Genomic DNA, 12,604 nt, shown 5'->3' with positions numbered 1-12,604 from the left:
ATAGGAGGAGAGGAGTAATATACTGCAGGAGGGGGCTGTATATAGGAGGAGAGGAGTAATATACTGCAGGAGGGGGCTGTATATAGGAGGAGAGGAGTAATATACTGCAGGAGGGGGCTGTATATAGGAGGAGAGGAGTAATATACTGCAGGAGGGGGCTGTATATAGGAGGAGAGGAGTAATATACTGCAGGAGGGGGCTGTATATAGGAGGAGAGGAGTAATATACTGCAGGAGGGGGCTGTATATAGGAGGAGAGGAGTAATATACTGCAGGAGGGGGCTGTATATAGGAGGAGAGGAGTAATATACTGCAGGAGGGGGCTGTATATAGGAGGAGAGGAGTAATATACTGCAGGAGGGGGCTGTATATAGGAGGAGAGGAGTAATATACTGCAGGAGGGGGCTGTATATAGGAGGAGAGGAGTAATATACTGCAGGAGGGGGCTGTATATAGGAGGAGAGGAGTAATATACTGCAGGAGGGGGCTGTATATAGGAGGAGAGGAGTAATATACTGCAGGAGGGGGCTGTATATAGGAGGAGAGGAGTAATATACTGCAGGAGGGGGCTGTATATAGGAGGAGAGGAGTAATATACTGCAGGAGGGGGCTGTATATAGGAGGAGAGGAGTAATATACTGCAGGAGGGGGCTGTATATAGGAGGAGAGGAGTAATATACTGCAGGAGGGGGCTGTATATAGGAGGAGAGGAGTAATGTACTGCAGGAGGGGGCTGTATATAGGAGGAGAGGAGTAATATACTGCAGGAGGGGGACGTATATAGGAGGAGAGGAGTAATGTACTGCAGAGGGGGACGTATATAGGAGGAGAGGAGTAATGTACTGCAGAGGGGGACGTATATAGGAGGAGAGGAGTAATATACTGCAGGAGGGGGCTGTATATAGGAGGAGAGGAGTAATATACTGCAGGAGGGGGCTGTATATAGGAGGAGAGGAGTAATATACTGCAGGAGGGGGCTGTATATAGGAGGAGAGGAGTAATATACTGCAGGAGGGGGCTGTATATAGGAGGAGAGGAGTAATATACTGCAGGAGGGGGCTGTATATAGGAGGAGAGGAGTAATGTACTGCAGAGGGGGACGTATATAGGAGGAGAGGAGTAATGTACTGCAGAGGGGGACGTATATAGGAGGAGAGGAGTAATATACTGCAGGAGGGGGCTGTATATAGGAGAGGAGTAATGTACTGCAGGAGGGGGCTGTATATAGGAGAGGAGTAATGTACTGCAGGAGGGGGCTGTATATAGGAGAATGAGAGGAATAATGTACTACAGGAGGGGGCTGTATATAGGAGGCTGAGAGGAGTAAAGTACTGCAGGAGGGGGCTGTATATAGGAGGCTGAGAGAAGTGATGAACTGCAAGAGGAGACGTGTGTGATGTGCAGGAGTACCCCTTATGTCCCCGTTATATACAGGTGTGGACTCTCCCTTAGGCCCTTATGTAGACCTGCCCCCCTTCCTCTCTAGAGGAGCACTACTTGCTATGTGACAGCTATATACAGGTTTGGACTCCCCCCTTAGGCCACAGTCCCCTCTATAGGAGCAGTGCTCTCTGTCTCTGCTGTATACAGGTGTTCACCCCCCTCCCCCCCTCTCTATAGGCGTACTACAGGCTATGTCTCCGCTATATACAGGTGTGGACTCCCCTGCAAGCCCCTGTGCATCTCCCTCCCTATAAGAGCACTACCCCCTATGTCTCTATTATATACAGGTGTGAACTCCCAGTAGGCCCCTGTGCAAAGCTGCCCACCCCCTTTATAGGTGCACTACCATCCATGTCTCCACAAAACACAGGCGTGGACTCCCTCGTAGGCCCCTGTGCATACCTGTCCCCCTCCTCTCTATAGACGCATTACTCCCTATGTCTCCCGCTATATAGTTATGGACCACCCCGTAGGTCCCTATGCAGACCTGCCCCTTCCTCGCTATAGGAGCAGTACCTCCTATGTCTCCGCTATATACAGGTGTTCACCCCTCCCCCCCTCTCTATAGGAGCACTACCCTTTATGTCTCCCCTATATAGAGGTGTGCACCCCTCCCCTCCTCTCTATAGGAGCACTACCCTTTATGTCTCCCCTATATACAGGTGTGCACCCCCTCCCCTCTATAGGAGCACTACCCTCTATGTCTCCTCTATATACAGGTGTGCACCCCCTCCCCTATGTCCCTGCTATACACAGGTGTGCACCCCTTCCTCCTCCCCTCTATAGGAGCACTGCTCCCTATGTCTCCGCTATATACAGGTGTGCACCCCCCTCCTCTCTATAGGAGCACTACCCACATGTCTCCGCTATGTACAGGTGTGCACCCCCTCCCCTCTATAGGAGCACTACCCTCTATGTCTCCCCTATATACAGGTGTGCACCCCTCCCCTCCTCTCTATAGGAGCACTACCCTCTATGTCTCCCCTATATACAGGTGTGCACCCCTCCCCTCCTCTCTATAGGAGTACTGCTCCCTATGTCTCCCCTATATACAGGTGTGCACTCCCTCCCCTCCTCTCTATAGGAGCACTACCCTCTGTCTCTGCTATATACAGGTGTCCACCCCCTCCCCTCCTCTCTATAGGAGCACTACCCTCTATGTCTCCCCTACATACAGGTGTTCACCTCCCCTCTCTATAGGCGCACTACCCCCTATGTCTCCGCTATATACAGGTGTTCACCTCCCCTCTCTATAGGAGCACTACCCCCTATGTCTCCCCTATATACAGGTGTTCACCCCCTCCCCTCCTCTCTATAGGAGCACTACCCTCTATGTCTCTGCTATATACAGGCGTGCACCCCTTCCCCTCTATAGGAGCACTCCCCCCCCATGTATCCGCTATATACAGGTGTGCACCCCCTCCTCTCTATCGGAGCACTCCCCCATGTCTCTGCTATATACAGGTGTGCACCCCCTCCCCTCTATAGGAGCACTCCCCCTATGTCTCCGCTATATACAGGTGTGCACCCCCTCCTCTCTATCGGAGCACTCCCCTATGTCTCCGCTATATACAGGTGTGCACCCCCTCCCCTCCTCTCTATAGGAGCACTACCCCCTATGTCTCCGCTATATACAGGTGTTCACCTCCCCTCTCTATAGGAGCACTACCCCCTATGTCTCCGCTATATACAGGTGTGCACCCCCTCCCCTCCATAGGAGCACTCCCCCTATGTCTCCGCTATATACAGGTGTGCACCCCCTCCCCTCCTCTCTATAGGAGCACTACCCCCTATGTCTCCGCTATATACAGGTGTTCACCTCCCCTCTCTATAGGAGCACTACCCCCTATGTCTCCGCTATATACAGGTGTGCACCCCCTCCCCTCCTCTCTATAGGAGCACTACCCCCTATGTCTCAGCTATATACAGGTGTGCACCCCCTCCCCTCCTCTCTATAGGAGCACTACCCTCTATGTCTCCGCTATATACAGGTGTGCACCCCCTCCCCTCCTCTCTGTAGGAGCACTACCCCCTATATCTTCCCTATATACAGATGTGCACCCCCTCCTCTCTGTAGGAGCACTACCCTCTATGTCTCCGCTATATACAGATGTGCACCCCCTCCTCTCTATAGGAGCACTACCCCCTATATCTTCCCTATACACAGGTGTGCACCCCCTCCTCTCTATAGGAGCACTACCCTCTATGTCTCCGCTATATACAGGTGTGCACCCCCTCCTCTCTGTAGGAGCACTACCCTCTATGTCTCCGCTATATACAGATGTGCACCCCCTCCTCTCTATAGGAGCACTACCCCCTATATCTTCCCTATACACAGGTGTGCACCCCCTCCTCTCTATAGGAGCACTACCCCCTATGTCTCCGCTATATACAGATGTGCACCCCCTCCTCTCTGTAGGAGCACTACCCCCTATGTCTCCGCTATATACAGATGTGCACCCCCTCCTCTCTGTAGGAGCACTACCCCCTATATCTTCCCTATATACAGATGTGCACCCCCTCCTCTCTGTAGGAGCACTACCCCCTATATCTTCCCTATATACAGGTGTGCACCCCCTCCCCTCCTCTCTACAGGAGCACTATTTGGCCCAATACACCTGGTTAACCCTTTACAGCCTCTCATACAGCAGCAGAGGTGCGGGTGAGGCCGGGGTGAATGCACCGGCTGTATATGCTGCACCGTATAGGATGAGGCTCCTCCATCCGCGGCTCCAGCACTACGTACCATCCCGGGCAGCAGACTGCAGCCTCCGTCCTCCTCACAGCGCGTCTGTTACTGGGTAACGGCAGCGTCCCCGGAGCCGCCCTGCCCCTGGGTTTATGGCTGGGAGATCCCGCCTACAGCAGTCAGTATGCCCGCCATTCCGACACTACGTTGGCTCCACAGACGATAGTTACAACGTTTCCATGACAACACCCCGCCTGCCATTGCGCCGCTGATCCCATCCATAAACCCAGCCCCGCACCCTTTTCGTTGCTATTATAAGGCGGGGCTACCCTCCTATGCTGATTTGTCATTGTGGACGGGTTCTCTCAGCGTTTTGTTAAGCATAACATGCGCAGGCGCGATTATAAGAGCTCCGCGTCTCCTTTACTAGGGGCAACGGGTACCTGTGCACATGCGTAATGATATGAGGCACGAGGTAAAATTCTAATTGGACACATATAGGTGGGCGGGACAACTACAATCACTTCCGATGCACCAATGAAAAGAGGCGAAGAGATAACCAATCAGCGACATGCAATTCTGAGAGTCTTGACGCCGGAAGTAAACCCCGAGCAGTGGTTTCTATGACAACTAAATGAGCGATGCTAGAGGCGGCAGCACCGGGCGGTATCCGCCGCATTGGTGACAGGTGGGAGTGCTGAGCATAGGCCCCTGCAGGGCCGGGGAGGCGGTGTCCTGTCAGTGCTATTCCTCCATGGTAATACCGTAGTGACTGGTTTGTCGATAGAGCTGGGCCATATTCATGGAAGTGCTGTGGGCTAAAGGCCGCTTTACACGCTGCGATATCGGTACCGATATTGCTAGCGTGGGTACCCGCCAGGGCTGTGGAGTCGGAGTCGTGGAGTCGGAGTCGGAGCTCATTTTGGTGGAGTCGGAGTCGGTATAAAATGCACCGACTCCGACTCCTAAAATATATAATAAATTGGGGACAGGAGTGCAATGCAGAGTGTGCTGAATATTTTACTAAATAATAACATTTAGTATAATGCTTATATTTAAGTGAAACATTTATTGTAGTACAATGTGAACATCAGACATTTAATTGTTTTTATGATACAATAATCAAGATATTTGGATAGAACATAAAATATTTATTGGAATACAACTTTAGAACACAAAAAACTAATAAATTGTAAATATGTAATATATATATATATATATATATATATATATATATATATATATATACACACAGTGTATATACACACACAAGATATATATGTAATCTACTGTATATTACATAGTGTATTACATATTTACAATTTATTACAGTTTTTTGTGTTCTAAAGTTATATTCCAATAAATATATTTTATGTTCTATCCAAATATCTTGATTATTGTATCATAAAAATTATTAAATGTCTGATGTTCACATACACATATTCATGTACTACAATAAATTTTTCACCTAACTATAAGCAATATATGTAGGAGTCGGAGCCGGAGTCGGAGTCGGAGCCGGAGTCGGAGTCGGTGCAAGAGAATTTGAGGAGTCGGAGTCGGAGTCGAAGGTTTGGCTTACCGACTCCACAGCCCTGGTACCCGCCCCCATCTGTTGTGCGACATGGGCAAATCACTGCCCGTGCCGCACAACATCGCCCAGACCCGTCACACTACTTACCTGTCCTGTGACGTCGCTGTGACCGGCGAATGCCTCCTTTCTAAGGGGGTGGTTCGTTAAGCGTCACAGCGACGTAACAGCTGCGTCACTGAACCGCCGCCCAATAGAAGTGGAGGGGCGGAGATGAGCGGGATGTAACATCCTGCCCACCTCCTTCCTTCTGCATTGCGGTCGGGAGGCAGGTAAGGAGATGTTCCTCGTTCCTGCGGCGTCACACGGAGCGATGTGTGCTGCCGCAGGAACAAGGAACAACCTCGTTACTGCTGCAGTAACGATATTTGAGAATGGACCCCCATGTCACCATTGAGCGATTTTGCGACGATGCAAAATCGCTCATAGGTGTCACACGCAACTGCATCGCTAATGCGGCCGGATGTGCGTCACCAATTCTGTGACCCCTACGAGTTCGCATTAGGAATGTCGTAGCGTGTAAAGCCCCCTTTAGGCTATATGCGCACGCTGCATCTTTTTCCAAGTGCATCTTTTTTCCTTTGGTCACAGAAAACGCAGCTTATGGCCCAAAAAACGCACAAGGTTTTGCCGAGTTATGGTAATGTGTTTTTTAAAGGAGAAACAAAATATGATAGGATAATAAACAACATAGATTTGCCACCACACCAGGGCAGTCGTAAAGTGCCGCAACTGTCACATCTAATGGATGTGGCAATTCCGGACAGCTGCAGGTTGATATTTTTAGGCAGGGGAGCGCCCAATACCCATGGGTTTCCCCATCCTGAGAATACCAACCCCCAGCTGTTGGGCTTTATATGTGCTGGGTATTATAATATTGGGGGATCCTATGCCAATTTTTTTTAATTTATTTATTTTAATGTACAATATAGACCCGCACAGGCATCTGTGATTGGAAGTGTCAGACACGCTGTCACTCAGTGTGGGGGCTCGTCAGACTATAACCAATCGCAGATGCCGGTGGGCGGGGGAAGTAGTGCATATTCAATGGAGGTAATGAGTAGCCTGGGAAGTGAATGAGCTAGTGATGGGCAGTCCGTCTCCTTTTGGTGATCCGGTTCCCATGGCTCTGCTCACCAAAAAGAGCCGGCTCTTTTGGCTCGTTCCTGGCTCCCTATTAAATATGTGTTCACCGCAGGTAAACACATATTTAAGCTTGTGTTAACGCCGCTGAAACCACGGCCACCCACGGCTAAACCCCGCCCAGTCACAACGAGCCAATTAATTTGCTAAGTGGGTGGTGTTTTGTTCAAATGGGCGGGGTTTCACCCACCAAACACCAAAAGTTTACACACAGTTAGAGACGATAAGAGACTTTAGTGGCTCTCACTGGGGATCCGGCTCCTTTCAGTCACAGTAGGGAGCCGGATCTTTGTGTCAAATCATTGGAGACCAATTATCAATGGGAGAAGGGCACCACCCATTGGGATCTCCTGGTATATAAATTGGAAACGTTTAGAAAAAAGAGATATACCTTAAAGGGATCATTCAGGACCGACACATCACTAGAATGAGCAGGAGCAGTGTGACAGCCACCCTGGTGAATCGGTAAGTATAAAGCGCTTGCTCCTACCCCTTTGCATCGGATGCTGGTTCCCATAGACTTATATGTGGCCCACATCTGGCCAGATACCAGGGATCAATCCCCCGCCGACCCTAAGTCAGAGGGGAGATTGATCTGCCAGTCCTCTGAAACAAAGGAACAAAACGTATAAAGAAGTGACATGCTGCATCTTCAAAACACAGCCAAAAAAGATGCACTGTGTGGACAGCAAAATAGAAATCTCATAGACTTTGCTGGGGGAAGGAAATGCATGCATTTGGGTGCATCTTTTGTGACCACAAACTTCACAAAAAAACGCACCAAAATCGCAGTAAAAGATGTACTGTGTGCATGTAGCCTTACAGGTAGTTTTGACCACCTGAATAAATTGATTCTTTTTAACCTTAGGCCATCATGACTATGAAATTAGGAGGACACTTGGGATTGATTGAATTATGTAACTTGTCATCTTCAGTGAAGACCTTCTTGGGACCACAGAAATCATACAAGTTTATTTACGATCCGAATACTCAGGAAAGCTCTTTGACTTGCTCAGCATTTAGACTTCTGGAAAGTCTTGATTTATCCAGTGCAGTTGGTCAACTCCTTAATGAAACTATTCAAGCCCATCACAAAGCTTATAAAACGGGTACAACAACTCTATTTTTCCTTGTTGGAGTATGGAGCAAAGCTGTTCTTGAATGTCTTCACCATGGAATTCCCGTTTCATTGATTGTCTCAGTAATGTTAGAAGGACTGAATTCTTGTATTGAAAGCCTTGAAGCTTTACACATACCTCTTCATAATGTACTTACTACAAAACCGACCTCAAGTGATAGCACATCTGTAGCGGGAGGAAGAAGCACCAATCATGAAAATCATTGCATCGCTACTCGAGGTGGAATCTCTGATCTTAAATGTTTAGGGCACCTTCCTAAAACAGTAAAGCATGTAGAAATTATTCCATCCATAAATAGTAAAATAAGGCAGATGAGCAAACTGTCTCATAGTAGACACTTCTCAATCCCAAAAATATGCAGTTTTCAGGATACTCCACCAATCAGTTACCATAGTTTAGAAGATCTAACAAAGTCTTTGAGTCATGGGAATTGGGAGGCTATGGAACTTGTGGAGAAGGCTGCTACTCTTCTACTTGAAAACACTCATCAAATTTCTGTGACCAAAGATCTCTTCCAGGCCGCCTATGTAAATATTTGCTTATTAAGAAGTCAATCAGAATTAAACTCAAGTGCTACTTTTGGATATGTGACTTTAGTAAGACCAGAGTATGCTACCATTGTTCAAAAGTTTGAGGGCAAACCTATAAGAGTACTTCTTTTGGATGGAGAACTAACAGAAAAGTACAGACATCTTGGCTTTAATAGAGCAAGAAATCTCAAATTGGTGTCTAAATATGGTGATAATATCAGTTCATGTGAAGAGTCATGGATAAGTACTGCATATCATAAAATCGTCCAAGCCAATATAAATGTAGTTTTAGTGGGGGGAGATGCCTGTCCGCAGCTTGCAATGCAATGTATTCACAGGGATATTCTTATTATTACTCATGTAAAGCCAAACGTTCTTCAGGCATTTAGTGACTGCATAGGCGCAGAACCAGTGACCTATCTCAAACAGGTAAGTAACCATAGCATAGGCTGTGAGGTGTACGCCAAAATATGTCCGCAGTGGAGCTCAGAACCAAACCAATTGATTGCTGTGAATATCTACGCACATGATATTAATCTAGTCACTGTTGTGCTAAGCTGCAGGCTATTGCCCAAAATACAGATTATGGAAGATCAGTTTTGGACTTGTTCCTCTAAACTATACAATGCACTTCTAGATAAAAAAGTGTTTCCTGGAGGTGGTGCAGTTGAATTATTCTGCCTTGATCATCTCCAAAAACTTGAGGAAACACTTGAACCTGTTAGCTCCGCCAATAGAGGATCGCTGTCCTGTACCTCATCATGGTTGTCCACCTCTGTTGTCTATTACCAATCCTTTGTCTATAAATGCCTTGCCAAGGGCTGGATCAAATATCTTTCTACTCTTCTTTTTAACATGGGTGAATATTCTTCCGAATTAGAAGCTACGACTATTATACAGAAGGAACTCAGAAACATTAGTACTTGCTCTTCTCCTTCATCATATGTGATTAATGAGTACTTGAGAAATGTTTTAAAGAATGAAATAGAATTTTCCGCTGAATATACACAGGTCCCGGTGTATGACAATGTTCTTCCAAAGGTGGAGGCTTGGCGCAGTGCTCTGCATCTCGTTCACATTGTGCTTCAGTCAGATGCAGAGATTATTACAGGTTCCACTACACAAAAACGGGTAACTACGGGACAGTTTGTAAGTGGTGATTATCAATTTCTCTAATATATAAGTGAATTTTCTGACTAGACCTTGGTGACATACAATAGTGTATGCTGGTTTAAGATTATTATACAAATTGAATAATTGTCATCATCTTACAAACCTAAAGAACAGCGTCAGCTAAAAATATTTGCACAACTTATCAATTGACTTGTTCTACAAACTGATGAGTTCGTCAGTTGAAAAAAAAATAAACATAAAATTTAGCCAAATATTTGATATGCTGAAAAGTCAATAATTCTCGTGAGATAAGTTGCCATCAAAAAAATATTTTTATAGTCCGCTAACAATCTGTTGACTGTGAAAGCCATTCTAAAACTTCAAATGGGGTTTACCAGGTAGTAAAAATAATACGTGACCATATAATGTAAAAACATTAATTGCATATTCCAAGGTACCCATGTCCATGGGTGTATGTGCTATAGAAGGACACCAAGGCAGCTGCTATCGACTCCCTTGGAGTGAAGGAGGCCTGTTCTAGTTCATCCCATTTTCTTTACTATTAGGTACAAAGAAACTATGTAGGACTCTGTACAATGAAACGCCATTACTGGTACGAAGAGCCCAAGGTTCATCAATGGAGAACAAAGGTTTAAACTAGCATCAAGCCCTTCTGATTTCAATATCGATATACAGCACCATAATCCTTGAGCAGTTTGATTTTTGCTATGGGACCTCTCCCTTTTACGAAAGCCACTGCCCAGGCCTTAGATGAGGTTTTACAAACTTGTCTTTTGTAAAACTGGTTCAGGTTTCTAAATTAATTTTTTGAGTGTATCTTTTAAATCATGGCCTTATAATATCTTAGCTCTCTTTAGCTCCAGTTTCACTCCCTTTGGGTCACTGGATTCCAGGGTGTGTTGACATTGTGCAGAAACTATTCTTCACGGTACAGTCATGGCTAAAAGTTTTGAGACTGACAAATGTTGCTTTTAACAAAGTTTGCTGCTTTATTACTTTTAGTCAGATGTTTCTATGATTACTGAACTTCAATTATAAGCATTTCCAAAGTTCTTAAACTTTTATTGACAAATATGTGTAGTTTAGATTCAATTTGTACAGTTAAAAAGTAAAGAAAATACTGGTGGATGTCCTGATAAAATCATGGTTGTCCTTTACTCTTCATTAACCCTAGCACGCACAACCATAGAAATCTACCATAGAAAACAAGTGACCTAGCAGGCCTGCGAGGCCCCAGGTATGCGTTCTAGGGTTAAAATTCCCTGTGCATCAAATAGGAAGCAGTGAAATGATGTTGACGCGTTTCGACCGCACGTCATTTTTGGTCATAACATGAGTAATACAAACAGGAAATTCAATATAAAAACATTAACCTCCTAAGATGATGTCACTAATATCTGCAGTAAGCAGCAGGAAATCCCATATGAATTAATGAACAAATATATAAGAAAGGCTGAAATATATACATATATATATATATATATATATATAACTAATAAATGTATAGCAAATCTGAGCAGGAATTCATACAATGTGGCGAACGAGTGATCAATTGCAAAATCCAAGATGCTTCTCTAGTGAGTAAATTTTTCTGCCAGTTATTATTATAGCACCATTTATTCCATGGCGGCTTTACATGTAAAAAGCAGCATACATAGACAAGTGCAATAATCGTGAACATTTCCAGGCACAGACTGGTACAGGAGGAGAGAGGACCCTACCCGCGAGACCTCACAGTTTACAGTGAAGCAGTTGAGGATACAGTACGTGAGGGTACCCCAGTTACCGCCCCGCTTGGGTTTATTAACTTTTTTTGATCCTAAAAATTACCTGTTACCGTCATGTTTATCCAAAAAATGTTTGGTGACACCCTAGATTTCACAGGTTTATTTTTATTTATATCGGTTATATGTTCGACTAGACTTTGTGTCATAAAGCCAATATATTATAATGTTTAACATTGCAGGCCACAATAAAAAACGTCTGTGTAGTGTCACAATTGATGAAAGAACTCATTCCTGCCTAATCAGTGCTTGGCGTTTATCACAATTTGTATGTTTTGTTTGTCCACAATTGTTTCGGAGAGAAGTTTCTTTTAAAGGATGTTTATATATCATTCTTTATTAATGTCATTGTGATCCCACTGTCTTCAAGGAAAAGCAACTTCACACATGAATGATCTTAGGATGCTTTACTTTTGGCATGACACAGAACTCATGGTAGAGTTCACCTCTCCAAACAACTATTCTTCCAGATGTCCCAAGCAGATTATAGTGTGGCTTTATCAGAGAAAATAACTTTGCAAGAAGTACAAAGATTGGACTACAGAAGACTAAAGTTATTTTTCCTCTTTTTAAGACCTCTTCAGATAACTTGTGGCATCTCTAAAGGTGATGTCACACACAGCGACAACGACGTCGCTGCTACATCACCATTTTCTGTGACGTAGCAGCGACGCCCCGTCGCTGTCGCTGTGTGTGACATCCAGCAACGACCCGGCCCCTGCTGTGAGGTTGCCACTCGTTGCTGAATTTCCAGCTTAATTTTTTGGTCGTCGCTCTCCCGCTGTGACGCACACATCGCTGTGTGTGACAGCGACAGAGCGACGAAATGAAGCGAGCAGGGAGCAGGAGCCGGCGTCTGGCAGCTGCGGTAAGCTGTAACCACGGTAAACATCGGGTAACCAAGGGAAGACCTTTTCCTGGTTACCCGATATTTACCTTCGTTACCAGCGTCTGCCGCTCTCACGCTGCCAGTGCCAGCTCCCTGCTCTCTGCACATGTAGCTGCAGTACACATCGGGTAATTAACCCGATGTGTACTGTAGCTAGGAGTGCAGGGAGCCAGCGCTAAGTAGTGTGCGCGGCTCCCTGCTCTCTGCACATGTAGCACAGCGACGCGTGTCGTTATGATCACTGCTGCGTTGTGTTTGACAGC

At 45.8% G+C, this 12,604-nt stretch overlaps 2 protein-coding genes across 3 annotated transcripts in view; one reads left to right on the top strand and one right to left on the bottom strand.

Moving 5' to 3' along the window:
- LOC142310984 (uncharacterized) overlaps window positions 1-4,473 on the bottom strand; it is a 44,976-nt gene extending 40,503 nt beyond the window's left edge. The window contains exon 1 of the mRNA XM_075348932.1: window positions 4,189-4,473. Within this exon, the coding sequence (XP_075205047.1) occupies window positions 4,189-4,191 (3 nt within the window). The 5' untranslated portion in view covers window positions 4,192-4,473. The remainder of the gene's footprint in view (window positions 1-4,188) is intronic.
- A 252-nt stretch (window positions 4,474-4,725) lies between these two features.
- Window positions 4,726-12,395, top strand: BBS12 (Bardet-Biedl syndrome 12). 2 transcript variants are annotated; one of them, XM_075348912.1, is made up of 2 exons: window positions 4,726-4,888; window positions 7,734-12,395. In XM_075348912.1, exons 1-2 carry the CDS (start codon window positions 4,886-4,888, stop codon window positions 9,708-9,710), a joined length of 1,980 nt encoding a protein of 659 aa, XP_075205027.1. In that variant the 5' UTR covers window positions 4,726-4,885; the 3' UTR covers window positions 9,711-12,395. The 2 variants fall into 2 exon arrangements, with proteins under 2 accessions (XP_075205027.1, XP_075205035.1); XM_075348920.1 differs by having other exon boundaries at window positions 4,743-4,819.
- Window positions 12,396-12,604: the final 209 nt, after the last annotated feature.

Source organism: Anomaloglossus baeobatrachus, chromosome 1 (genome assembly GCF_048569485.1).
Source record: "Anomaloglossus baeobatrachus isolate aAnoBae1 chromosome 1, aAnoBae1.hap1, whole genome shotgun sequence".
Classification (NCBI taxonomy): domain Eukaryota; kingdom Metazoa; phylum Chordata; class Amphibia; order Anura; family Aromobatidae; genus Anomaloglossus; species Anomaloglossus baeobatrachus.
The sequence above is the reverse complement of the archived record's forward strand: the minus strand, read 5'-3'. Positions and strand labels throughout refer to the sequence as shown.